At 45.3% G+C, this 27,062-nt stretch overlaps 1 protein-coding gene across 1 annotated transcript in view; it reads right to left on the bottom strand.

The window, feature by feature from the left end:
* The window catches only part of MEI1 (meiotic double-stranded break formation protein 1), a gene marked incomplete at both ends in the record, with an annotated part of 67,803 nt that extends 47,986 nt beyond the window's left edge, over nt 1–19,817 (bottom strand). Inside the window, 14 exons of the mRNA XM_082851030.1 lie at nt 483–624; nt 1,427–1,518; nt 2,616–2,730; nt 6,502–6,636; nt 6,764–6,863; nt 7,852–7,968; nt 8,790–8,904; nt 9,742–9,872; nt 11,082–11,285; nt 11,811–11,916; nt 13,209–13,282; nt 15,315–15,365; nt 16,426–16,549; nt 19,647–19,817. Of these exons, the coding sequence (XP_082707156.1) occupies nt 483–624; nt 1,427–1,518; nt 2,616–2,730; nt 6,502–6,636; nt 6,764–6,863; nt 7,852–7,968; nt 8,790–8,904; nt 9,742–9,872; nt 11,082–11,285; nt 11,811–11,916; nt 13,209–13,282; nt 15,315–15,365; nt 16,426–16,549; nt 19,647–19,817 (1,677 nt within the window). The remainder of the gene's footprint in view (nt 1–482; nt 625–1,426; nt 1,519–2,615; nt 2,731–6,501; nt 6,637–6,763; nt 6,864–7,851; nt 7,969–8,789; nt 8,905–9,741; nt 9,873–11,081; nt 11,286–11,810; nt 11,917–13,208; nt 13,283–15,314; nt 15,366–16,425; nt 16,550–19,646) is intronic.
* Between the last annotated feature and the right edge of the window lie 7,245 nt (nt 19,818–27,062).

Here is a 27,062-nt window from a genome sequence, read left to right as displayed (position 1 = left end):
ACAGAACTCACATATGTGCTCCTTAGTGAAGCCTAGATCAGACATTGACTGCTACTCTTTACTAAGCAGAAAAACACATAGGTTCAAACCTCAGCACTATCATATACTTGCTTTACAACCATAGAAAAATGACAACCTCATCTTTAAATTGGGGGAAATGATAGGACCTATATCACAGGGTCACTGGGAGGGTTAAATTATGAATATAAGGCATTTATCACTTCATAAACATTACCTATTTATTATTTTATTATTACTGCTTTCTACTTTTTAAGAGGCATCTATTAATCTATTATTTACAACCAAACACTGTACTGTGATTTTAAAACCAAAGGAAAAGTGGCTGCAAGAACAACGCTGCTACAACTCTCAGAAGGTCCAGTTGAGCAGTCGAGTCACTGTCTTGTGCCTCTCAGCCTGGCTTGCTCTCACATTCTTCTCCTCCCCAAGCTTCATGCTGTCCAAGGCTCAGGAAAACCCACCATCACCATGGGGATACACAAGGAGTCACAGGCACTGAGAAGAAATTCTGAGAAGGCCTCCAAGGTGTCTTCTTTCTCAGCACTGGGAGCTGTGAATGGATTCTCCTGGGCCGAAGGCTCGCTCTGGAATTCCACAGCCAACCTGAGAAATCAATGTGTGGGTATATCTACAACTACCTATGCAACATAAAGGTTAGAAGCATCCTCCTAGAGGGATACCTGAGCTCAGGGCTCAGGGAAAGTATCCCGACCAGCAGATCTGGAGAAAATTCCAGACGCCTCAGTGAGGGAGAACCTGGTCTTTGGTCACCTCTTCAGCTTCATGCTCCCTACCCTCTCTCCCATAACACATGACTCATCCACCCTACTACATGTATTTCCCTGAATATACCATGCCGTTTGCTGTTTCACATCTCTTTGCCTTTACATATGCTGCTCTCTCTACTTGGAATGCCTTCCCCAGGTTTGTGACAACGTAATGAATTCCACACGTATAAACAAAACTGTCTCTTCCCCAGGAGACTGTGAGCTCCTTGTGGGTAGGAGCTAATCTGACTTACCTTTCTATTCCCACTGTCTAGCACCAGGCCTGGCACACAGTAGATACAACAAATATTTGTTCATGTGTACTGAATTAATCCAACAAGCATTCAGTGAACACCTATAGCACTAGGTTACTTGGGAAGAGGAACAAACCTGAGTGAGATACAACCTCATTGCACAGTAACAAAAACTTCGCCAGGAGGGAATCTTTAGAAACCTCCTCCACATACCCATTCCATACCCCACACGCATCCCCAGCCTCCATCCCAGCCAAAGTCCTCTCACTACGCAGCAAAGCATCAGAAACCAAGTGTTGCTTCTAGAGCTTCATCCTTTGTCCGATTCCTTTCTACACCCACCCTCCATACTACTCCCTCATCAGACCACAGAGGGCCCCTCACCTGCAGGCATTTCTAAATCCCTCCAGAGTGCTCAGGAGAAAGCTTCCTCTTCGAAGAATGGTCTTCTCCGAATCTCTACTGGAGGCATGGCCCTGAGGTGAGAAGGAAAGAGGGGAAGCTATTGGTCAAGTACCTACTCCATGTTCTGGTCTTTGCTTAGAGGACTACAGACTTCTTCCTCTCACACTGGAGTCTGGCATTCCCATACACCTAACAATTTCCAGGGGATCTTAGGTACATCCCCACAAATCCAGCCATCTAATAGCTCCTTTAAAAAATGGTAGAAGAGGAAACCTTAACCACTTGTCTCCCTGTGAAGCACAGGACTGGTTCTTGTTCTGTTATACGCAGAAAACTGTCACAGGCTAGTGGACATTAGCCTAACTGGCTATAATGCCCGTATTATTGCTCCAAAACACACACAAAAATCCCCACCGCCTCAGGCGTGAAGAGCTTAGTTTCCAAAGTTAATCCTGAAAGACATAATCAGCACCCACGTTAGTAGTATTTCTTCTGATATTTTAAGTCCATGGCCCATTAAAAGCCAACAATTATGACACACTGCACAGTGGTCAGATTCTTTCTAAGATTATAGCGAATCCAGCCTTAAATAATTTTGTGAGCATGTTTACCATACCTGCTTGGATGATATAAAAGACAAAGTGGGGCTTCCCTGGTGGTGCAGTGGTTGAGAGTCCACCTGCCGATGCAGGGGACACGGGTTCGTGCCCCGGTCCGGGAAGATCCCACATGCCGCGGAGCGGCTGGGCCCGTGAGCCATGGCCGCTGAGCCTGCGCGTCCGGAGCCTGTGCTCCGCAACGGGAGAGGCCACAGCAGTGAGAGGCCCGCATACCGCAAAAAAATAAAAATAATAAATAAATAAAAGACAAAGTGTGTAGTAGGCTTGGGTACAAACACCCTGGGATTTACTATCCAAACTCAGGTCTTGCTAGCTTTGGACCTGAGAGAAAAACTATTTAACCCCTGCGACTTCAGTTTCATAATGAGGATAACGACTATTAAGTCCCACAGTTCCGCAGTTAGGAAAAAAAATAACATCTCATTGTAGGCGTGTGTGCATGAGAAAACCCTATAAAGTAGCATATAAAGGTAATGCAATGTACTAATTATCTTCCGAAAACACATTACAGCATGATCTCCAGAAGAAGCGGGCTGCAGTGCACTGACCAGGGGCCTCCAGTTCAACGGGATCTGGGAAAAATCTGCACACCGGCTCAGCATGGCTTTGAGCAAGGCCTGCAGCTCCTTGTACAGCACAGGTAGAGCACTCTGATGATCCTTCCTGCACCCAGAGAGACAAAGGTAGGCCTATGGTGAGGTAAGGGTACTCCAAGGTACCCTCAGGTTCTCAGGCAGTGGGGGACAGGTGGTAGATCAGAACACGGGTCCAGGATCTGATCTGATAAAAACCCTTGCTCCAACACATATCTGATGCATGACTTCGTGCACATTCCTCATCCTCTCTAGCCCTCAGTTTCTTCATCTAGTCAATGAAAGTTAATAGTACTCTCCTCATAGAATTATTCTAAGGATCAAATTGGATAATGTATGCCAAACACTCAGCATGATGTTTGCTAGTTAGTAAGTCCTTATAAATGACAGCTAAGACTATTATTATTGTTATTAAAGATACAGAAGGTTTTCTCACTGAGAAGGGCCTCCCAGTGAAAAAAGTACTATCTAGAACAGAAGGTGGTCACTGTTCTCAAATAAGTGATAAACTGTCTTGGGGACGAGAGATCAAATTTGCTTTCTGTTTCCTTGATGAGGAAAATCAGGATCAATAGGTAAACGTTATCAAAGACCCAGATCTTATTTAAAGAATATAAGGAAGAACTTTCTAAGAGTCAAAACTCTATAAAGGGGGCTTCCCTGGTGGTACAGTGGTTAAGAATTCTCCTGCCAATGCAGGGGATGTGGGTTCGAGCCCTGGTCCGGGAAGATGCCACATGCTGCAGAGCAACTAAGCCTGTGCGCCACAACTAGTGAGCCTGCGAGCCACAACTACTGAAGCCCATGCGCCTAGAGCCTGTGCTCCACAAGAGAAGCCACCACAATGAGAAGCCCGCGCACTGCAACGAAGAGTAGCCCCCACTTGTCGCAACTAGAGAAAGCCCGCGCACAGCAACAAAGACCCAATGCAGCCAAAAATAAATTAAATAAATAAATTTTTTAAAAAAGAAGAATGAAATAATGCCATTTGTAGCAGCATGGGTAGACCTGGAGATTATCTTATTAAGTGAAGTAAGTCAGACAGAGAAAAACAAATATCATATGATATTGCTTATATGTGGAATCTAAAAAAAAATGATACAAATGAACTTATTTACAAAACAGAAAAACAGACTCACAGAAAACAATCTTATGGTTACCAGGGGGAAGAGTGGGGGGAGGGATAGATTGGGAATTTGGGATTGACATATGAACAGAGAGCAATCTGCTGGGCCTTCTAACAGGCACTCCATTAACTGTATATAGTGAAGGCTTGATTTCCCCTTTCCCTCTTCATTTCTGGAAGCTCTAACTTTCTATCCTACATTGACTGTCAAGCCCTGGTTCTGCCATCTTTAAATTCTTTCAGCAGTTCTCACTTTTCACTCCTCCTTCCGGCTGTGCTCCACAGAGACCCTCTGAACCACTCCACCTCAGAGGGACCACCTCAGTAAAAATTCTGAAAAATTAAAGTCAAAAGTAAAATTATCTAAGGATTAATAACCAGCCCCCTACCCACAGCTCTCCACAATTCTGACCCAACCAGCTTTCTGGCTTCTTCATGTACTACTCCCCTTCACACAACCTGCTGGCCAGACTGGCTACCGTACCCTCAGTAATCCCTAAATTTTCCTACCTACATGTTTTGGCCAACCCTGGTCCTTCCACAAATCTAAATCTCTCTCATCCCTCATAGCACAGCTCAAATACTACCTCCTGCCTGAAAGGTGCTAAAGGTGCTACCAGTCCCCCATAACACTGACCTCCTGGGAGATTTCCAGCTCTGCATGGGAACTTCTGATTGACTCTGGCTCTTACTCTATGTCTTTGTTACCCTGTTGGTTTACTCATCTCACCCTTGTTGGGATTCATGCCCCAGATTTAGGGATTCAAATCCAGGAAAGGACAAAAGGGGAAAAGAGACAAACTGAAGCCATTATAATGTAAATGCTATTCTTTTATTCAATTTTTAGAAGCAACCTAGAGTCAAGTGATGAAGACTTAAATATAGTTACAGAAGAGACTATAAATGTTAACAAACTTTACAATATAAAATTAAAGGTATAGGGAGTTCCCTGGTGGCGCAGTGGTTTCCACCTGCCAATGCAGGGGACACGGGTTCCAGCCCTGGTCCGGGAAGATCCCACGTGCTGCAGAGCAACTAAGCCCGTGCACCACAACTACTGAGCCTGCATTCTAGAGCCCGCAAGCCACAACTACTGAGCCCATGTGTCACAACTACTGAGCCCGCATGCCACAACCACTGAAGCCCACGCACCTAAAGCCCATGCTCTGCAACAAGAGAAACCAACGCCACGAGAAGCCTGCGCACTGCAACTAGAGAAAGCCCGCGCACAGCAACGAAGACCCAACGCAGCCAAAAATAAATAAAGAAATTTATAAAATTTTAAAAAATTATAAAATAAAGTAAAGTCCCCAATGGACATTTCACTCCCCAGATCTTCCTTTTAAAATAAATAACTAAATAAAATTAAAGGTACAGCTGACATTGAGAAGTAGATGGTAAGGAGGAGAAGGGAAAGAAAGAGCTGGGGTGCTAATATACTCAGCTAACGAAGTAGGGTGTCAAGAGGTACTGCTTCAAGTTGAGGGAAAAAGAAACACAAGTTTTAAGTATATTATTTAAAATTTTGAAAACATAACATCAATTAACATAAAATAGTAACTAGCAAAAATGCCAAGGAAGTGTAGAGAAGACAAAATAATGTGACCTAAGTCTTGTTTTTCTTATTGGCAAGTCAATGAATAATGTTCTAAATTGACAAATAAAGAAATAGCATTACAAGCATATTGTTTAGATTTAGGGAGATAAATCACCAGAACTAAAACCAAAATGAGTTAAAATTAGTTTCCTTTAGGAAGTAGGGACAGGGGGCTGTTCCTTTTCATTATAAACCTTGTGTGTATTTTATTTTTTATCACTTAAATACATTACTTTGTTAGATTTTTAAAAGGGAGGGTGTGGAAACAAAGTAAAATTTTCTATATAAATAAATATGGGTTATCTTCCATTAGTTTTCTCAAGATATCAAGCATCTTACTAAGGAATGATTTCCCATCATGACCCTAGGATCGCTTAGTCTCACCGTGCATTTTAACATCATTCATATACTGAGTATCTATTAGGAGTGAGGCATATAGCAGTGAAAATAATGACATGGTCCCTTATCTCCTGGAGATTATTTTATATAGTGGAGGAGACACAGAACAAATGAATAAACAAGAACTGTCAAGTGTCTGGTAGGTGCTGTAATAGCCAGATGGGTCAGTTAGGGAAGGACACTCTGAATGAGACCTGAATGATGGGAAGAGTCCAGTCATGCAAAGATTTCAGGGAAGAGTATTTTGGGCAGAAGGAAAAATTAGTAGAAAGGAAGTGGGGGCAAGGTCTGGACTAAAACAAATGACCTAGTTTTAATAAGTTACATCCACAAAATAAATACAGAATAAAATCCTATTTTAAAAAAACATGCAGAGAATTGGAAAGAACTCTTCCAAATTAAAAATATGAAAGCAGAAATAAAACACTCAATAGTAGAGTTGAAAATAAAGTCAAGAAAATCTCCTGGAAACTAGTACATAATGACAAAAAGATAAAAAACTGTCAGACAAAGAAAAGAAAGAGATGACCAATCCAGGAGGCCCAACATCCAAATGGCAGTTCCAGGAAGACACAACAGAGTAAACAGAGCAGCGGAAGAAATAATTCAATGAAATTTCCCTGACCTAAAGGACAAGTATCCCCTGGAAGCTGCTCTGGCCTTGACAGGCCCTTGGGTACATGCAGGGGTGGAAAGTTCAGCCTGTCTGGGTCTCTCACCTCAGAAAGGCAGAAATGGCCTTCACTGCCTCAGCAGCCACCTCCAGCACAGGGCTGTTCACTGCCTCTTGGAGGGCACGGCCAGCATCTCTGCACAGGGCTGAGCTTGGGAACAGCTTGATCTCCTCTGGCTGCCTGAGAAATTGTAAATGAGAAATGAGTGTGTGAACTCCTATCACTGACCCCACCAGGAATAAATACCTCACTTCTTTCCTTCTCCAGTCTGGCCCCTACAGGCCTGACGCATCACTACTTTGCTCACCGAGTCAGGATCTGAGCAAAGAGCAGCAGGCCCTGCTTGTGCAGCTCGGTGTTGTTCATCCTCAGGATTCCCTGTAGGCTCCTCACCACTGACTCGATCCCTACCACAAAATGACATGGCAGAGGCCAGGGATCAGGGCTTGTTGGCTTCTTTACTGCCTTCCCAGGAGAGATGAGAGGCTCTGGACAGCACATATTTGCTAGCAGCCCTCATGGAGCAGTCCTGACAAGTTGAGCTGATGGGACAGGACTGTGAGATCTTTGAGGGAAGGCCCTTATCTGATTCATCTCTGTCTCCCCAAACCCAGCACAACCCAAAGCACGACCCTGGCATTCGAGGTATTTAGTCAATACCTACCGGCTGAGCTTCACCTTCTCTACTACACACACTCCTATTTCTCCTCAAAGAATAAGGTAGGACATCCACTCCTCCAGGAAGCATTGCCTGGTCCACTCAGGCAGAGCTGTGGGCCTCCCCTGAGCTCCTACTTGTCTTGTACCTCCCCTCTTGCACAGTCTTAATAAGCTTGCTTATATCTCCCTCCCCTTCCAGAGGACAGGGACCACATTTTATGTATCTCTAAATCTCTAGGTTCCAGCCTGGTGCCTGGCATAGAATAAGAACACAGAATATAAAATGAGTAACTAAATGTGCCCAGTCTAAAAATCTAGATGTGATATAAAAAGTCCCAGACAAGAAAGGTATCACCAGGAAAGAAGAAGGGACAGTTTCAAAAAACTTTGAAAGGATAAATCAGCAAAACTTGGGGACTAACTAGATGGATAGATATCTGGGGCGCAGGAAAAGACTGAATCCAAGGCTGAGTAAAGTTGCTCTTAAGGTGCAACAGGAATTCATTTAGTGGCCCTTCTCTTGCTAAACATATATACTGCCAATCAATGAAGAACAGAACTGTTTGGATATCACTGCTTGCACGTGGAATCTGGTAATGAGTTTGGGCTGATGGAAATGACCAGACCAGCACCCCTCTCCAAGGTGTAGGCTGGCCCCCTGTCACTGCTGTTGCCACCTAACTTCAAAGTGCTGTCCACCTGAGCCAGAGCTAGTACAGGACCCACAATACCAACCGTACACCGTGTGGCACTTGGAAAAGAAGAGTGGCTCTTCTGCCAGAAGTATCAAGCAGTTGTAGCTGGACCAGACAAGCACCTCACTGGAAGAGGAAAGATGCTCAAAGAGGAACTCTGGCCAGGAAGACAGGGAGAAAACAATCAATGACAACAGTGTAATCATGATCCCTTAACTAACGCTATGGCCTTGGATTTATTCAGCATCTCACACCTGTCACTTCATCTGTTCACACACCCTCTTGATGAGACATGATCATTCATTCACAGATAAACCTGGAAAATGCCCTCAGACTTATGGTGTAACCTTATCTTTTTAATAGATGGGGAAACTGAGACCTAGAGAGAAACAGTTGGTGGTAGAGGCGGGACTGGAACTCAGGTCCCCTAATTCTCAGGATGGGCAGCAGCATGATACAGAGAAAAGAGATTTTAGAGCCAGACAGCCTTGATTTTGTATCCCTTCTCTGCCAATGCCGAGTCTTGCTGATTTAAACCAGTTATTTCCCTTCTCTAGTTCAATTTCCTTATTCATAAAATAGCAAAGATGAGGACCTAAATGTGGCAACATTTGCGATGCACCTCAGGGCATATTTCCTGGCTCATAACAAACCTTCAAGACACATTAGTTCCTTTTGCCTCCCTGGTCCACGGGTCTTTCCACCACCCCACGCTAGGTGTTTATTCCTAGATGGTCAAATTAATGACAAAGTTCAGTGACAAACTGCTCAAGGTCATATTAGAAATCTGTAGCAAGAGGATTCAGACTTCATGAGGTCTATTTCCTAGAGTCTGTCATATACAATGAACATGCCACCAACCATCCCTCCAGTATGCATATCAAAGAACTCCCAACAAGACTGTTGCTGCTGCTACTCAAGGGTCTCCAGGCACAACTCTGGGGTCCTCAGAGGAGAAAGTTAGAAAGGGCCTCCTACCTGGGATGTCAGCATGGATGAAGGCTGGGGCGTGCTTCGCTGGCGAGTGGACCAGTACTGCAGTTATACAGTGGGCACTGGCCACCTGCAGAGTCTCATCTCTGGAAAGGAGAAGCTGGAGAAACAGGCAGCGAAATGTGTCACAGTCACACCACTGACAGGACCAGAGGGAAGCAGCCTGAATGCCTCAGGGCAGGAGCCTGATTTGTCTCTGAATCCCTCACACACTACTGGTGCCAGGCATAAGGATGGTGCTCAAGGAGAGCAGTTATAGATTATGGAAAGGAGTCTCTGTCAACAGCAGCAGGAGAGAAACAGAACAAAAGAACACAATGGCACTCAAAGAACACTAACATCATCCCCAAGAAGGGCTCAGGCCTTCATTGGCAAAAGTACTTTCACAGCCCTCATCTGGTTTTGATGTTTCAACAAGCCTGGGACATAAGGGAAGGTTCTGCTATGAGCCTTGCTTCAAAGAATGTGCAGAAAAGAGTTAACATTGCAGGGCTGAGTCTGTTATCCTTAGAAAGTCCTGCCTGCAAGGTTGGCCACTCACTGGGTTTGGGAAGTTGAATTTCAGGAGGGTTCTCAGCCCTTCAAGAACTGGTAAAAGTGGCTCACTGTGACTAAACTATTTGCACAAGCAATGCAGTTTATGCTGAACCCACCCCTACTTTCTTTCTGGGAATCTAGAATTTTGGTATGTGCTAGGCAGAGGGTGCCTCTATAACCAGCCAGCTCCCAATTAAAACCTAGGGCACAGGTTTTAACTTATCCTTTCATGACTGAAAGAAAACCAACTTTGAGCCTTCTAATAGCATATTGTTTTGGCCAGTAAGAAAATACTTAGGAAATCCTGGATAGAAGGAGTGGTAGATAAGGAAAAAGGCCCAGGAAGCATTCAGGTTCCCTTGTTATTGAACCCAGAGGCCACGAACCACAAGACAACTACCTTTTTGAGCACCAAAGGCAGTGAGGTCTCTCCTGGTGGCCCCTCAACACTCTCAGTACTTTCCACCAGCGCAGATTTGTTCATGATCATGGACACAAAGAGGTCATACTTCAGCAGCTGCCTCAGCAAACCTAGAAAACAAAGGGGTTGGGAAGTGAGGCAAGAGGAGCATAGGCACCAGAATACACCCAAGGCAGCTCCTCCGACATCCCCTAGAAACTTCTTCATGTCTCCATAGATATTCCTAAGTATTTTATTCTTTTTAATGCTGCTGTAAATGGGACTGTTTTCTTAGTTTCTTTTTCATATTGTTTGTTGCTAGTATATAGAAACACAAGTGATTTTGTATCCTACAATTTTACTGAATTCATTTATTAGTTTTAACAGTTTTTAGTGTAGTTTTTAGGGGTTTCTATATATAAGGTAATGTCATCTGAAAACAGAGTCAATTTTACTTCTTCTTTCCTTTACTTCTGTCTCTTATTTCTTTTTCTTGCCTAATTGTTCTGGCTAGGACTTCAAGTACTATGCTGAATAGAATCCCACCTTTTTCTTTGCAATCTCCACGAAAGCATGTACCACAATGGACTCTGTCCAGATCTGTCCTCCACATTGGGCTATGAACTCCCACAGATGAGAGCCTGGGTTTGATCATCTTTATGACCCCAGAGCCCAGAACAGGGCCTGGCTCAGAATGAACACTCTCTATGTGTGGCTGAACTAGTCATAACAGAGCTCTTGGCCCAAACTGTGAAAAGAAATTGTTGTTACCCACAGACTATGCTTTTCCCTGTAGCTCCTGCTCTGAAACAGGTCCTCACCCAGTCACCAATCACAGTGCCCATTTGCTCTATCCAAAATACAAAAGCTCCCTGCTCAAAAGCATTTGGTTGATCTCGTGTATTTATGTAAGGAAGTAACAGGAGAGGCTGAAAGGGTACACTGAGCTTCAAATAACAAGCAGAGAAACTTGGACTTCACTCTGGAGGCCACAGGGAGCCATAGATGATTTTCCAAATAGAAGACTGACAGGATGCAAGCTATGCAGTGTGAAGATTAATTTGGCAGCAAGTACAGGATGCACCAGGGCATGCAGTAAAGACCAGAGGCAAAAAAACTGCTGTCCCACTCTTCTTCCTCTTCTCCTTCCAAAGATGACGTTCTTAGGATACCACACCCAACATTAGGCATCTTTCGCAGTCTGTGCCTCTTATCTCCCAAACCCACAGCTTCTATCCGTTGCAAAGCAGCAAACCTCCCCACCACTAGTGAGCCAATATCTCAAATCCTCAAGCAAAACCTCAAAAGCTTTCTCTTTTCTCTCCAGTCCCATGTCTTACCCAAGCAGTTGATCTTTAGCTCCTTTGTCTGGGCACCATCCATGGTGGAAAGGAAGAGAGGACACAGTTTCTCCCGGAAATGGCCCAAAAGCATCTCGGCTGCAACTGGTGAGGAGTACAGCTTCCCATAAAGGTAGCAGACAGAAGCTTGCACCCCCTCACTGGGGTATACTAAACCTCTCAACAGATGTTCCATCAGGTCACCTGTCCAGAAAACAACCAAGGGGCCAGGGGAACCTCACAATGTCAACTGCTAGACGACACTCCAAACTATTGCCCTGAATGGAATAGTGATGGTAATCCCCTACAATGCCCCACAATACATGATTTCTGGGAACTTAATCAAAAGGGAAAACCAAGGCTTAGAGAAGTTAAGTGATTTACCCTTGGATAAATACTCTGTGAGATATTTATCTGCTTTTACTGATAGAAAAAAAGTGCTTCTATATTCCAGAATTAATTCTTCCTCTCACCTGAAAGGAAGGCTCATAGTAGGTACTTAATTCTTTTGTGTTAATAAAATGAATTGAAGGAGCCCAAGACCAGAGTTGAGAAACACTTTTTTTTCCAATTGGCCAACATAGAGCAGATTTTGCAGATGGGGGAACTAAAGCCTAGAGAAGGAAAGTAATGTCTTCCCAGATGTACACAGTGAATGGACCGCCCAGATGGAAGTGTGATCAAAACAGGTGAAAGGGTAGTGGTAGCTCTTCCCCAGAGGTCACTCACTGTGCTCCATCACAAGCTTGTCTGCCAGAGCAGGGATCGCATCCACCAACTTGCCGAGAAGGGTCAGGGTGGCCAGGCTGCCTCGCATGGAGGGCATGTTACACAGCTACAGAGAGTGAACATACTCTGCTCTATAAATTAGGATCAGGACAGATCTCCCACCAAAATTCATCTTGCCCTATCCACACCAAACCCTGTACTGCATGTGTCTCTCACCACAGTCAGTAATCAGCCTCTTTAGCTAAGTGTCTATATCCCCTATTGGACTGGGAAGTCCCGAAGGAAAGGGACTGAGTCAGATTCCTCTCAGTGTCCTCAGTACCTAGCTCAGTACATGTTTGTTAAACTAAATTAAAATTAGCATATTTTGCCTCCTATGGAGCCAGAAACTGGGAGGTGAAATTTGGGAACATCATAAAGATGGAATTCTAGTTCATTGCAAAAAAAAATTGATTATCATCGTCATTATTGTTATATTATTACTGAACACTCTGTTTGTCAGGTACTATGCTTGATGCTTTACAGGCAGAGTCAATAGTAAATATTTCACCTTTTCTACTGACTAGCTGTAGTACCTTAAGTAAGTTTCTTAACTCTTCTGGTGGGAATTAATACTAGGACCAACTTCATAGGGTTGTTGGGAGGACTAAATGAGATAGTGCATGTAAAGCACCAACATAGTGCCTAGCATATAGAAAGTGCTCAAAATGTTAAGTGGCATAATCATAATGATAAATGTTGATATATATAATTATAAATTCAATCATATGTTAACCACATGCAGAGTAATTATAATGACATGATTATTTAACATTATTTCTAATTAAATGTTGCTCTTGATGGTGTTAAATGAGCATTTGTCTTCCTTTTGCAAAAAAAAAAAGTGACTCTGATATTATTCCTAAATCTTAAACACAATGCAGAAGCTGCTTGTTTAACTGATACCTATGACTACATTGAAGAAAGATGGTTAAATATACCTTCTCAGTGTTTACCTTAGATGCTGATAAAAGCAAATGCCTTCAGTATAAAATAAACCAAACAAAAATACTAAGCCAAGACATAGTGAACATATTTCCTTAATAAATTCATCAAGGAAATCTGTATTATATTTAGGAGGATATAGAGAATGGCCATGGATGATTACGCCAGAAAATGGACTTCAGCACATGGAGGCAGCATTTGGGAGACTGAAAAGGGAAGGAAAGAAGCTACAAAGAGTACTGGAGCAGAAGACCCAGGCCCCAGCTCTGGCTCTGCCACTGACTCAGTGACCTCAGGCAAGTCCCTTTTCCTCTCCGGATTTCAATCTCCCCATCTATCCAAAGAAGGGTTGACCCAGCTCTGACATCTGAGGATTCTGAGGGGTACTCAAGAACCAACAGCTACTTTACTGACCTCTTTGTGACACTCATACAGCAGGCAATGAATGGTCTGCTCCAACTTCAGTTGAGTTGTAAGCTGGATAAGGACTGAGAAGACACAATAACATTACTAATCAGAAGACAACCCATGGCCCACAGTTCACTTTTCATAGTCCTTCTAATCAAAGTCATTTGCTTGTGGTAATCAGCATTAGTCTTTTCTATCTCCCCCATTCTTCACTGTTTTTAATCAATGGTTGACAACTAGGCTATACATTAGAATCACCTAGGAAGCTTAAAAAAAGAAAAAAAAAACTAACACCCAAGTCCCACCCCAGACCAATTAAATCAGAATCTCTAGATAAAGGGTCTAAGCATCTGGATACTTTTTTAGTTTCCCAGGTAAGTCTATTGTGAAGCCAAGGTTGAAAACTACTGTTATTTCTACCTTTTTCCTTCCTCAGAATTTGCTACTTCATATATGAAAAAAACAGAATTAGGAGTTAGTTCCTGTGCCAATAATTGGCGATAATATTATCACTCAACCCCAAACCCGCCCTTCTATACAATTGTTTGTGATACTTCTGCTGGTGTCTTTGAGGAGGAGTAAAGAAGAGACTGGCTCTACAAGTCTGGGGAAAGCTGCAGACTAGATCTGGCTGCTGCTGAGGGGAGGCTCTGCCACCTCCAGGGTAAAGAAGCATTCTAGGACAACACTCACAGAAACAGGAAGACAGGAAGCAAACAGGAAACAGTAAGGAAGGAGCAAGTCCTTCTCCCTCTAGCTTTGCAATCTCCATCTAGTATCCACCACCTCAGTGAAGTTCCTGGGATCTGATGAGGGTTCTGCAAGCTATGCTGGTACCAACCAGGAGCAGATGGCTTTAGGATTATAGCCCCACTCAAGAGTGGTCTTGAGGAAAATGGTGAAGGGAAATCTCCCCACCCCTGCCAGTTGTCGGACCTTCGAGGGGTACATCTGTTTGTCCACATTCTCTAGACTGAGAGATGGGCAAAAGTACATACAGATCATATTGACTTATCTGTCACAGCTGCTAGCAGTTACAGCTGCTAACTGCATGTCTGGATAGTCATGGACCCAGCAGCAGCCAAGCAGCATCCTCTCCTCAGAGGTCTGTGTTTCATGTATGGGGTCCTTCCTCCAAACTTGTAAGTCTTAATAATTCCAACCTCTCCCTTTGTTTCCCTATCCCTAGGGGTGGAAGCTGTTTTCAAAAATTGCTACCTCAGTGAAACTTGGTTCACTTTTGCCTTCAGTTACCTAGTCAATAATTCTTTAAAGTTTTTTTCTGTTCAAATAACTTGTGTGGTTTATGTTTCGTGACTATAACCTAACTGATACAGTTCTTGCTCTTTCGGCAAGAATCCTCGCATCCCAGGGACTTCCCTAGTGGCGCAGTGGTTGGGAGTCCGCCTGCCAACGCAGGGGACATGGGTTTGAACCCTGGTCCAGGAAGAGCCCGCATGCTGTAGAGCAACTAAGCCCGTAAGCCACGGCTACTGAGCCTGCACTCTAGAGCCCACATGCCACAACTGCTGATCCTGCGTGCCTGGAGTCCATGCTCCACAATGGGAGAGGCCACCACAATGAGAAGGCTGCGCGCTATGGCGAAGACCCAACACAGCCAAAAATAACATAAAATGAAATGGATAAGTTTACTAAAAAAAGGAAAAAAAAGAAAAGAATCCTCTCATCCCAATGCTCTTGTCTTCCTTCTTCTTGAGTCCTTTATAGGTAAACCCAGGCACTTCCACAGCTTTAACCACCACCTATGTGCAGACAACTTCCAACCAACCAATATGAATGTAACAAAAACAGAGTTTTGTACATGTCTCTGTAACAGCACTCATCAGCCCTTGTTATTTACCAGACAATCTCTCTTCCAGATTGTAAACTCTTACAGGATAGGGACCATGTCAGATACAACGCTAGTGTCTGATACAGTACGTGGCACAGAGTAGGTGTCCAAGAAAGAAATGCAGAATTAATGATTGATAATTGAATTTTCTTTATCTGTCTCTAAAATGGAACATTTCATCAAGGTCTCAAATAATCAAAGCTGCAATTCAGGCTAATATCCCCGGCTTCAAATGCTAGGTACACACAGTTTAATCTTACCTTCAATACAGAGGTCTGTTATACTCCCATCCTCCACATTGCATAACAGTCCTTGGAGCAGAAGGAGGTAAGAGGGGGATGGTTAACAGATAAAAGACAAACAAATCCAGAAAGGCACACTGTGAATTCTAAGACTAACAGCAGCTTTAAGCAATGTCCCAGCTAAAATCTATCCTCAGCACCAAACCCTAGATTTTCAGTAACCCACTCTGGCCTTAAAAGGATAAAAATAGTCAGTATGGCACAGCACAAAAACTGTGTGTTCTGGAGTCTCTAACAGACCTGGAGTAAAATTCCAGTTCTGCCAGCTGTTAGCTAAGACCTCCCTGAGCCTTGGAGATCATCCTCTCTCCCTTAAAAGACTGCCCTGGCAGTTAAAAGCCTGAAAAGCCTCCGGCAGAGAAAAGCACCCAATTCGAGTTAGCTCCCTTCCTCCCTAAAAGGGCTCATTCCATAGGACATTATAATTGTATTAAAAGAAGGGACCTTTTGGGCTTCCCTGCTGGCGCAGTGGTTGAGAGTCCGCCTGCCGATGCAGGGGACACGGGTTCGTGCCCCGGTCCGGGAAGATCCCACATGCTGCGGAGCAGCTGGGCCCGTAAGCCATGGCCGCTGAGCCTGCGCGTCCGGAGCCTGTGCTCCGCAACGGGAGAGGCCACAACAGTGAGAGGCCCATGTACCGGGGGAAAAAAAAAAAAAGAAGGGACCTTTTAATCCATCTCATTTTACACATGAAGAAACTAAGGTACAGAAGAGAAGAAGTAACTCAATCAGGGTCACACTCAGATCAGCAGACTCCAGATCTGACTTCTAATCCTGTTCAAAGACCACAGAGTCTGGACTTTTTGAAAGATCACACATTTCCTACATTCATCTTCACACTTTTACTAACCTCTGAGCTGTGGTAAAGCCAGTTACCATACAATGCATCGTGTATCTTAGAAAGGGGACAATTTCTTCATTATTATGACAAAACAACTTACTAGTAAGTTAAACTGTTACATCGCAAAAAGTCTAAACTATGGTTTCAAGACCATTTCTCCAAGACCCCAAAAGCAAATGTACAAGGTATACATGCAAAATTCATGCCAAGTTTTCCTTTCAATCTCACCGAAAAGCATGCTTATGAAGTGGATACAGACTCTCTGATCCTGAGCCACCAGCTGCATGACCAGGGAGGCATGCCTCATGAGAGCATCTCGGAAGCCGGACAGCACGTGCTTCTTGCGCACCAACTTGGAGCAGATGAAGAAAAATATTCAATAGCAACCAAGTCTCAGCCATTCTGAACCCAAACAAGTGTAATTTCCAAATATAATTACAAGATAATACTGGTAGAATCATCTAAACTATGGAGTATGAAAAAGGGCATCATTTACACACAGGAATCCATGTGTTCAAACAAAGGATTATACAAGAGTGAAGGTTCCTAATAAAGTATATTTACATAGCACTTTACTGTTCACAAATCACTCATTTGTCAACTAGCTCATTTAAGCCTAATGAGTTGGTAAAGCAAGCAAAAACAGATATTATTATCGCCATTTTGGAGATGAGAAAACTGAGGCTCAGGCACCTTCCCAAGGACTCAAATCTAAGTATCCAACCAGGTGTTGTCCGAGGTCAGGGCTCTTTCCACAGTCTGTGAGAGTGATACTGGGGACCATTCATGAGCCTCACTGAGGTAGGTAGAGAAAAATTCATTCTTCCTTTCAATGTAGATATAAATCTTCACACTCAATTCACCTCCCTATACAGGGAACTGTGTAGCAGCTGTGCAAAGTACTCAAGACAATAGCAAAACTTAGGTCAAAAAAGGGGTGTGCACCGAGGACAGAACTGGAACATGGGTACAACTGACTACATCACCCCTTCGACTGGTGAAAACTGAAGCTAAGAAAAGTGTGTTCAATAAAAGGTGGAGAAGTTGCATCTCTTATTGCCTCTAAACTGTGTAAGTCTCCTGTTCTCCTTCACCAATTCCTTCCACATAATGAATTAAGCTAGTGATCTAAATGAGTTACTCAAAAATTTTCCATGACGTCCCTTCACCTGACAGATTAAATCCAAGCTCCTTAGCTTGCATTCAAACTCTTAAAGGAACTGATCTCAACCCTGGCTCTCCAATCTCATCTCCCTCAACTGCCCTTCAAACACATTCTGATTACCTCCCAAACTCATCCTTGCTAATCCTTGCCTCTTGGAAAAAGCTCCCCCATTTCCTCTAGCCCAAACCTCACCCATCTTCTCAAGCGTAATTCAAATGCTTCCTCCTCTAAAGAACCTTTCCTAATTTCACTCCTTAACCCACACAGCACTTGACCACAAATATGTCCACCTTCTAGATTCCCAGGAATGCAATCTCTTATTTTCTTCCCTACCTCATTGTCTTATTCATCTCTATGTCTCACTGTCCAACAATGGCAGCCTCAGAACTCTAGCCTCAGTGATACTGCAGATGTTACCAGCTAGCCCAGCGGTTCTCAGAGCGGTCTTTGGATCCCTGAGGGTGCCCAAAACACTTCCAGGGGATCCACAAGATCAAAATTATTTCTGTATAATACTAAGATGCTATTTGCCTTTTCCACTTATTCTCTTACAAGTGTACAGTATTTTTCAAAGGAGGCATGTCACAACAGATAAAATGCAGAAATATATGAGAACCCAGCTGTCCTCTATTAAGCCAGACATTAAAAAGATTTGCAAAAATGTAAAACAAAGACATTCCTTACACTCTTTTTTGCTTTGAAAATAGTTATTTTTATTTTTTAAATCATTTATGCCACAGAACTGTTCACTAAAATAGTAAATTGTGTGTTATCAATACCTATATTTTGCCAAAATAAAAAGAATTATATTAATATGTAATGGACTATTATTTTTATAAATTTATTTATTTTTGGCTGTGTTGGGTCTTTGCTGTGGTGCACGGGCTTCTCATTGTGGTGGCTTCTCTTGTTGTGGAGCACGGGCTCTAGGCATGCGGGCTTCAGTAGTTGTGACACACGGGCTCACTAGTTGTGGCGCACAGGCTTAGTTACTTCACAGCATGTGGGATCTTCCCAGACCAGGGATCGAACCCGTGTTCCCTACATTGGCAGGTGGATTCTCAACTACTGCACCACCAGGGAAGCCCTACTATTATTTTTAAATGAATCCTTTAAACTTTTGTTATTTTTAATACAGTAAATAAACAAAAGCTCTTTGGGGGTCCTCAACACTTTTAAAAAGTGTAAAGCCAGACTTCCCTGATGGCACAATGGTTGAGAATCTGTCTGCCAATGGAGGGGACAAAGGTTCGATCCCTGGGCGGGGAAGATCCCACATGCCGCGTAGCAACTAAGCCCGTGCGCCACAACGACTGAGCCTGCGCTCTAGAGCCCGCGAGCCACAACTACCGAGCCCACATGCCACAACTATTGAGCCCGCGTGCCTAGAGCCCGTGCTCCCAACAAGAGAAGCCACTGCAATGAGAAGCCCGCGCACTGCGACGAAGAGTAGCCCCCCCTTGGCCGCAACTAGAGAAAGCCCGGTAGCAACGAAGACCCAACACAGCCAAAAATAAATAAATAAACAGTTTTTTAAAAAGCGTAAAGCCATCCCTAGAGCAAAAATTTGAGAACCGCTGATCTAGCTCATCCCCCACCCACCCACGGCAACAATTCCAGCCCTGTGACTCTGAGAGAACAGTCATCTCCCAAACTCTTCTTGGAGGTCTCCACGGACAAAAAACTCACTGCGGAGGTGGGTAGGCATTGAAGGAACAGGCAGGCCACGCTTCAGCCAGCTCTGCCTCTCAGAAAGCTCTTCCCCTCACCCCACTCCTGCTGGGCCGTAACTTCCACTCGTCCTGCCGCCACTGAGCCCGAGGAGCCCCCTCCTCCCATTCGCAGTCAGAAAGCGAAGGAACAAGCCCCCAGGGTGCGCGCGCCTTGCCCTCAGGCTGAGGGGGGACTCAAGTGGGGGGGAGCCTGAGTGAAGGCTAAACCCTGGAGAAGTGGCGAGAGGGTCGGCAAAGGGAGGGCAGCTGAGAGAAGGGCTTACGGGAAGGTGGGAACGCGCGCCAGTGAGTCTAGGCTGGGGGCCCTGGGAGCCCCGGGTTTAGTGCGGACAGGGTAGGCCCACTTGAGGCGCAGGGCCAGGGTCGGGGCCTCCTTTGGAAAGGGGATGCTGAGCGGTCTGCGGGGTAGGCCGCCGTGGCCGGTAAGGGGGTGGGCCTGTTCAGGGGCTAGATTTAAAGAGGCGGGTGGGCCCGGCTTAGTTTCGGGGAAGGTGCGCCCGGTTGAAGGGAGTTGCTCCCGCCCGGTTGGTGAGGGAAATGCCAGTTCGCACCGATACGCTAGGCTCCGGCAGCAGCTCCAGCGCGCAGGCCAGGCAGAGGCGTGGGGGCACGGGCAGCAGCCAGCGCGGGTCGTGCCGGTAATGGGCCCTCTCGAAGAGCAGCGCCGCCTCTTCGTCCCTCCCGGGCCTGGGAAGGCCTGCCGCTGGCTCCCTCACAGCCATCTCTCCGCTTGCGTTCTACCACGGCAGCACCTTTTCCCGCGCAGTTCATGCGCAGGCGCACTTGGCAGAGCTCGACACGGGCGCGTGGGGAGAAGGGTAATGCGCCTGCGCGAACCGAATGCCAGCCAGTCTCAGGAGAGCAGCGGCTCCTGTGGGCGGGTGACGCGCCTCAGGAGTCGGAAGAGCGTTACCTCTAAGCCTCAAGCTGTTTGCTCTTGGAGCCTGCAGGAATTCGTCTTTACCACGCCGAAGGTTGAAAAGCATTTATAAAGACGCTGTTATTATCCTTGAAAAAGTAAGAAAAGGAAACAATCTATTTCTGGTATTTAAAAAGTAAACGATCTCAGGGATTCTTATCGAAAAACTATCAGCTCTATTATTTTAAATTTACGTGGCACCTTTCAAACAATCTAAGGTGACACCTTTCTTTCAGAGATTCTAAGATGGTCCCCTTAAAATATCGTCTCACAGAGGGCTGCACAGTACTTGCGATTTTGTGAGCGCAGAAGGTATACTGAAGAAGAAAAAATAGTTTGTTGTTAAGTGTATTAACAAAACCCGTCAATCTACAAGGATTTAATTAGCACCAAAGTGCCCAGCAACTGGTTAGTGTTAAAGGAGATAAGTTCAAGAGATGTTTTCTACATTCAGAAGCAGTGTGACGGAGTAGAAAAAGTGCTTTCCATGGCAAAATAATTTGGAAAACAATGGTTTATTTTTAATGTAGTATTATGAACTGATTCTTGAGAAAAGTAGATTTAACATGGAAAAATCCTCGTTAAAATGCTAAATTATATGCAGAATTATATACATAAGTATGTAAAATAAATAAGCAAACATTTATTCAACACCATTAAATTATATTATAGCAGTAATATATGTTCAGTGAAGAAAATAGAAGAAAAAAAATATTTTGATGTATTTTCTTCTAGTCTTTTTCTATACCTTTTTACAACAGCAACATACAAAGGTGTGTAAACTTTTCTCAGAAAAAATATATCATGTACATCTTCCATATAATTAAACATTATTCTATGTTTACTTTTTTAATGTCAACAAATTATGTATTCTTTTAGACAAAATTTGGAGCCAGGAACTCCGCTATGATCTAGAGGATTCAAAAGTGAGCAAGAGACAGTCCCTGTCCTCAAAGAACTAGAACTAGTCAAGGAGAAAGAGAAACAAATTATTACAATTGGGTACATTTGTATTAGTTATCTATTGCTGCATAACAATCCATGTAATGGATTGAATGGTGACCCTCAAAAAGACACCTCCATGTCTGCTATGGACTGAATTGTGTCCCCCAGATTCAGATGTTGAAGTCCTAACCCCTAATGTGACTGTATTTGGAGATAGGGCCTTTAAGGGGGTAATTAAGTTTAAATGAAGTCATAAGGGTGACACCCTAATCCAATAGGATTGGAGGCCTTATAAAAAGAGGAAGAGAGAAAGATCTATCTCTCTCTTTATGTACAGGCATTGAGGAAAGGCCGTGTGAGGACACAGTGAAAAGGTGACCATCTCTAAGCCAGGAAGAGAGCTCTCACCAGAAACCAAATTAGCCAAAACCTTGATCTTGAACTTCTAGCCTATAGAACTGTGAGAAAATAAACTTCTGTTGTTTAAGCCACCCATGCTGTATTATTTTGTTATAGCAGCTGGAGCAAACTAATGTAACGTCCAAAATCCCCACAACCTGTAAATTACCTTTTTTCCAAAGGATCTTTACAGTTGTAATTAAGGATCTTGAAATGAAGATATCATCCAGAGTATCCAGTGGGCCCTAAATCCAATGATAACTGTCTTGAGAAGAGGCACACAGTGTAAAGGAGGAGGCACTGTGACCACGGAGGCAGAGATTGGAGTGATGGTGCCACAAGCCAACAAATGCCTGCAGCCACCAGAAGCTGGAAGAGACAAGGAACGGATTGCCCTCTAGAGCCTTTGGTAGCAGTGTAGCCCTGCTGACATCTTGATTTCATTCAGACTTCTGGCCTCCAGAACAGAGAGAATAAATTTCAGTTGTTTTAAGCCACCAAGTTTGTGGTAATTTGTTACAGTCGCCATAGAAAACTAACACACCCCAATATTTAACAGCTTAAAACAACAAACATTTATTATCTCATAGTTTCTGTGGATCAGGAATCCAGGCATGGCTTAGCAAGGTGACCCTGGCTCGAAGTCTCTCCTGAGGTTGTACTCATCTCAAGGCTCACTAGGGCCAAAGGATCTGCTTCCAAGTTCACTCAAATGATTGGTGGCAGGATTCATTTCCTCAAAGGGTGCCGGACTGAGGGCCTCACTTTCTTGAGGGCTGTTATCCAACGGCCGCCTCAGTTCCTTGCCACATGTGCCTTTCCATAAGGCAGTGCACAAAATGGAGGACAGCTTCCCTCAGGGAACAAGCAAGAGAACTGAGAGAAGGTACCCAAGATGGAAGCTACAGCCTTTTAACCTGTTCTCAGAAGTGACATTCCATCATTTCTGCTGTATCCTATTCGTTGGAAGTGAGTCGCTGGATCCAGTCCACACTCGAGGAGAGGAGAATACACAGGGCATGAATACCAGAAGGTAGGGAGCATCGGGAGCCTTCTTAGAGCCTGCCAACCCTGGTATAAGTGCCGTGGTAGCGGTAGGCAACACATAGGAAGAAAAACATCAAAACATTAACTGGGTGATGGGATTATGGATTGTTTTTCCCTTTTTTGAATTTTCTAAACTCTCTTTAATGAGCATGTATGGGTTTGACAATGAATTTAAAAATAGGAAAGCTAAATGAAAGGGAAGAAAGGAAGGGAGAAAGGAAAGAAGTGGGGGAGGATAAAGGAGAGAGGAGGAGAAAACCTGAATTGATTTTTCTGAATTAAATTTGAGTTCTGTGAATCTGCTTCAACCTGCTGAAGCTGTCTACAGAAGTATCACAAGACATAATGCCTTTTAGCTAAGAAGTGATTTAGCTAAGACTTTAGCTAAGACTTGATTGAAAAAAAGACTTGATTGAAAAAAACAATTAGCTCCAGGATGTCCTGGAGGGTGAGGTGAGGGAAAACAACAAGGAATTAGGGTTGCCAGTGCTTGAGAATTGAAGAGGTGGAAATGGTTTTTCCGTGAAATCTGTTCACAGGCAGCAGAATCCCAGCAGGGCAGATACTCAGTGATCAGCTCCCTTCCTTGTGACTGAAAGGACATGAATAATAGTGTCCGGTGCAGAGCACCACCTCTCCCACAAGCAGCTGAAGCTATTTGAGCATCCGACCTCAATCAGAATTAGCTTGGAATAGGACAGGACTGAACTATGATAGAAACTTCAGTAAACCCTCCTCTGAGGAACTGGAGAGGGGAGGTGTTAGGAGATGGCATTGGGCTGACCCACATTCCCTGAACCTTCAAAACCATAGAGTAGAAGTAGCTTCTATCCCACCCACAAAGTATCCCAGAGAGCCAAAGGGGGGCGCTCATAAAACGTGTACCAAAGAAATCAGAACCCCACAGGGCCCAAATAACCAATTTTATTAGAGGTTATTTTATCATCCCCTTTGGGAGTAAGCAGACCACTCTCCTGCCTTCTCTGACGTGTTTTGAGGATTCTGAACCCACTGCCTACTTCCTAAAGCCATGCTGGAGCAGGAAACCCCTCAAATGCTTCATAAGACCAAACTTTTGGGGGGCTGGTGGATTCCTTGGCGCCCCATGTGGGTTCTCAATTTCCTCAAGTTCTTCTGTTTTGGGAAGAGCAACCCCAGCACCGCAGTGACCTGGTGGCTGAAGGTCCCTCTTCAAAGAAGCGCGGTCTCTGATGCTGTCCTCCCTTGCATGTGGGTCACCCACTTCGGGAAGCAGGATAGGATCAGGATCCCTCACACTCAGGTTGGAGGCTAAATGCTGGGGCTTGGCCAGGTGTGGGGACCAGGAAATCCTCTTCAAAAAGCTCATGCTCAGCCTTGCTGCAGCAGAGTGCAGACTCCTTTTGGAGCTGAAGGTGTCTGTGGGACAGGAGGAAGGCTGCTGCCCAGCCCCTCTGCCTTCCTCCAGCTCCAGGCTTCCTCTTCTCCTGTGTGTGGGCTGCTGACATTTGAATCTGGGGGGCTCCTGAGATGTGTGCTCCTTCCTCCAGTGGTCTGCCCCAGAGTATGAGATCCTCGCTGTGCCGGGAGCCTTCTCTGCCATCTGGGAGACCCCTGGCCTGACCGTTTTCCTGCTCCCGCTGTTCTCACTGGAGGGTTCTTGGACGCTTTCTTGGCCACACCAGCTACTAGATTCTGCTGCAGGCCTGGGGTTCCTGGGAGCAGTGAGCTTGGCCCCAGGAGGAGCCTCTTTCTGGACATCCTGTCGTTCTCTGAGGCCCCCTGGTGGTCTGACCCTCTTAGGCTTTTCAGGATGGATAGAAATGCCCATTGGCTCTGTCTGGTGTGGTCTTCGCTTCTCCAGAGCTCTGGCCTGCGTAGGAGGTTTTGAGCTTTTCCTTTCTTGGCGCTGAACGCTCTGGGACCTCTCTGGGGACTTAAGGCCTGGCCTGGGGCCCTGAGCCCCACAATGCCTTTCCTGCTGCCCCTGCAGCTCACAGGCTTTGTGTAACCCAGGGAGCCTCACCCCCTCAAGGGACAGTGGGCATGGTGCTAAGAAGTTAAAGTGCAAGTAGGATTCTAGGATCTGCTGGGGGAGGCCCCACTTCAGGTGTGCAATCTTCCGCTGCATAAGGGACTCCAGGAGCAGTAGCTGGCACTTCGTGAGGACTGGCCACTGCGGCAGGATGGTGAGGGCAGTGGGAAAATCCACCAGAGCTGTGGCAGCTTGGGGGGCTTGGCCACATGAGACAGAGGGACAGGCAGAGGGCAGGCCCAGGGCAGCAGCCAAAGACTGTGGGTTGCAGAGCTGTCGAGTCAGGCCAGAGGTCTTCCCTGGAACCACTCCTTTGTCCCTTTGTCGGCTTTTCTGGAGTTTAGGTTGGGCCTGCCAGGAGGCTGGAATGACACTGTGCTTCCTGGCAGTGGCCGTGCTCTGGCTGGCCAAATGCTCTCCCTCCCCACTGGCAAGCAGGAAGAGTTCATTCTGGTGGGGGAGAGCCTTCATCTCAGGGCAGGGAGCAGAGGCCACAGCCTGTTCCTGGTCCATGGCCCCATATCCAGAGCCAGTGAGGGCTGGGGGCCCCGCACCCACAGAACAGTCAACTCGGAGATTGCCTTTAGCAGCACCCTTTCCTCTGACTTGGCCCTTGTTTCTTCCCCTTAGTACTCGAAGCCTTCCAGCATCCTCAGCTCTGCACTTTCTCTGGCTCCCTACATCCTGGATTTCTGCAGCGTCCTCATCTTCACCCTTATTCTGGCTGCCTTGCCCTTGTATCTGGATCTCTCCATCGATTTCACTTCTTAACTCTCCCTGATAATCTCCCCCAGGAGGCTGGGTCTCTTTATCATCATCACCTGTGGTCCCTCTCAGGTTTCTCTTCTCTTGGATTTGAAATTCTGCACCATTCTCACCTCCCATCTGCTCCTCTTTCTTCCATTCTGCTGAATGAGTTTCTATATCAATTTTACTTGCTAATTCTCCCCAGTTCTCTGCCTCAGATGCCTGGGCATTTGCACCATCCTTGCCTCTAATGTGTTCCTGATTTTTCCACTTCAGTATGAGAATCCTTCCATTAATTTCACTGTTTAACTGATGCTGGTTTTCTTCCCCAAGTTCCTGAGTCTCTTTACCATGTTCACCTTTAACGCCTCTCAGGTTTCTCTTCCCTGTTGCCTGGATGTCTGTACTATTCTCATCAACAAACTGCTCCTGATTCCTCCTTCCTGGTAGATGGGTCTCTACATGAGGTACACCTCTTAATTGTCTCTGGTTCTCTGCCTCGGGCGCCAGGATATTTGCACCATCTTCATCTCCGTTCTTTCTCTGGTCTCTCTTCTCCAGTGCCTGAATTTCTGCTCTATGTTCACCTCCAATCTGGTCCTGATTCCCCCAACATGGTATCTTGAATTCTCTGCCAATTTCACTTGCTACTAGTTTCTGGTCTCCCCAGAATCGTGCCTGGATCACCACCCAATCCTCCTCTCTTATCTCCCTGAGGTTCTTCCTTCTAGATATCTGGCTTTCCCCAGAATCCTCACCTGTTTTCAGGCCTTGATTTCCCCACCCCACTTGAAGTTCATGTCTTAGTTGTTTCTGGATCTCTACCCTAAATGCTTGGACCTTCCCAGCTTTCTCATTTCCGTTTTGATCCTGCATCTCCCACCCTGGTGTCTGGATCTCTGTAACATTCTCACTTTGAACGCATTCCTGTTTTCCCCACCCCAGGGCTTGGGTCTCTAGGCCATCCTCTTTTTTCACTTCCCCCAAGTTCTCCCTCCCAGATATCTGAATTTGCACAGCATTCTCACCTCCAACGTGGCCCTTTCTTCTCCTCTTTTCTGCCTGAATTTCTATACTAGTATCACCTTTAATCTGGTCTTGTTTTTCCCACCCTGGCAGCTGGGTCTCCCCACCATTCTCAGTTCCAGTCTGGCCCTGCTTCCTCAACCCTTGGGCCTGGGTCTCTCCTTCATCCTCTCCTCTGGCTTCTTTCTTATTCTTCTCAAAAGACTGGGTCTCTATAGCATCCTTATTCCTACTCCTATCCTGGGTCTCCCACATTGGCGTTTGGGTCTCTGCATCAATTTTACATCTTAACTGTTTCTGTTTCTCTCCTCTTCGTGCCTGAGTTTCAGGAAGATTCTCACCTCCAGCATCCCTCCGATTTCTCTTCCGTAGTTTCTGACTTTCAGCTCTATTCTCAACTCTCACCTGGTCTTGATTCTCCCACCATGGTGTCAAGATCTCTCCAACAGCTTTACTTATTACTAGTCTCTGTCTCCCCAACTCCAGGACCTTAGGCTCTGCCTTGTCCTCCATCCCAAAGTTTATTGGGAGTTGCCTTCCAGATGCCTGAATTTCCCAAGCATCCTCTCCTCTTCTCTCTCTCTGGTTCACCCACCCTGGAGCCTGGGTCTCTCTACTATCCTCTCTGCCTAGTGTCCGGCTTTCCCTCCCTGGTGCCCAGGCCTCTCGTGGGCAGCGCCAGGACTTCCAGATGGGCATTCCCACTTGTTGGTTGGAAGGAACAGGTAGGAACTCTCTGGAACAGAACTGAAACCTCTGGGCTGATGGGAGGTTTGGGCGAGAGGCCATGGAGGTGGGGTGGCATCTCATGTCGACAATATGCTCCAGTGGTACCGGTTCTTCTGAGAAGTGGACCAACAGCTGCTCCAT

Source organism: Leucopleurus acutus (genome assembly GCF_964270905.1).
Source record: "Leucopleurus acutus genome assembly, chromosome: 11".
NCBI lineage: Eukaryota > Metazoa > Chordata > Mammalia > Artiodactyla > Delphinidae > Leucopleurus > Leucopleurus acutus.
The sequence above is the reverse complement of the archived record's forward strand: the minus strand, read 5'-3'. Positions and strand labels throughout refer to the sequence as shown.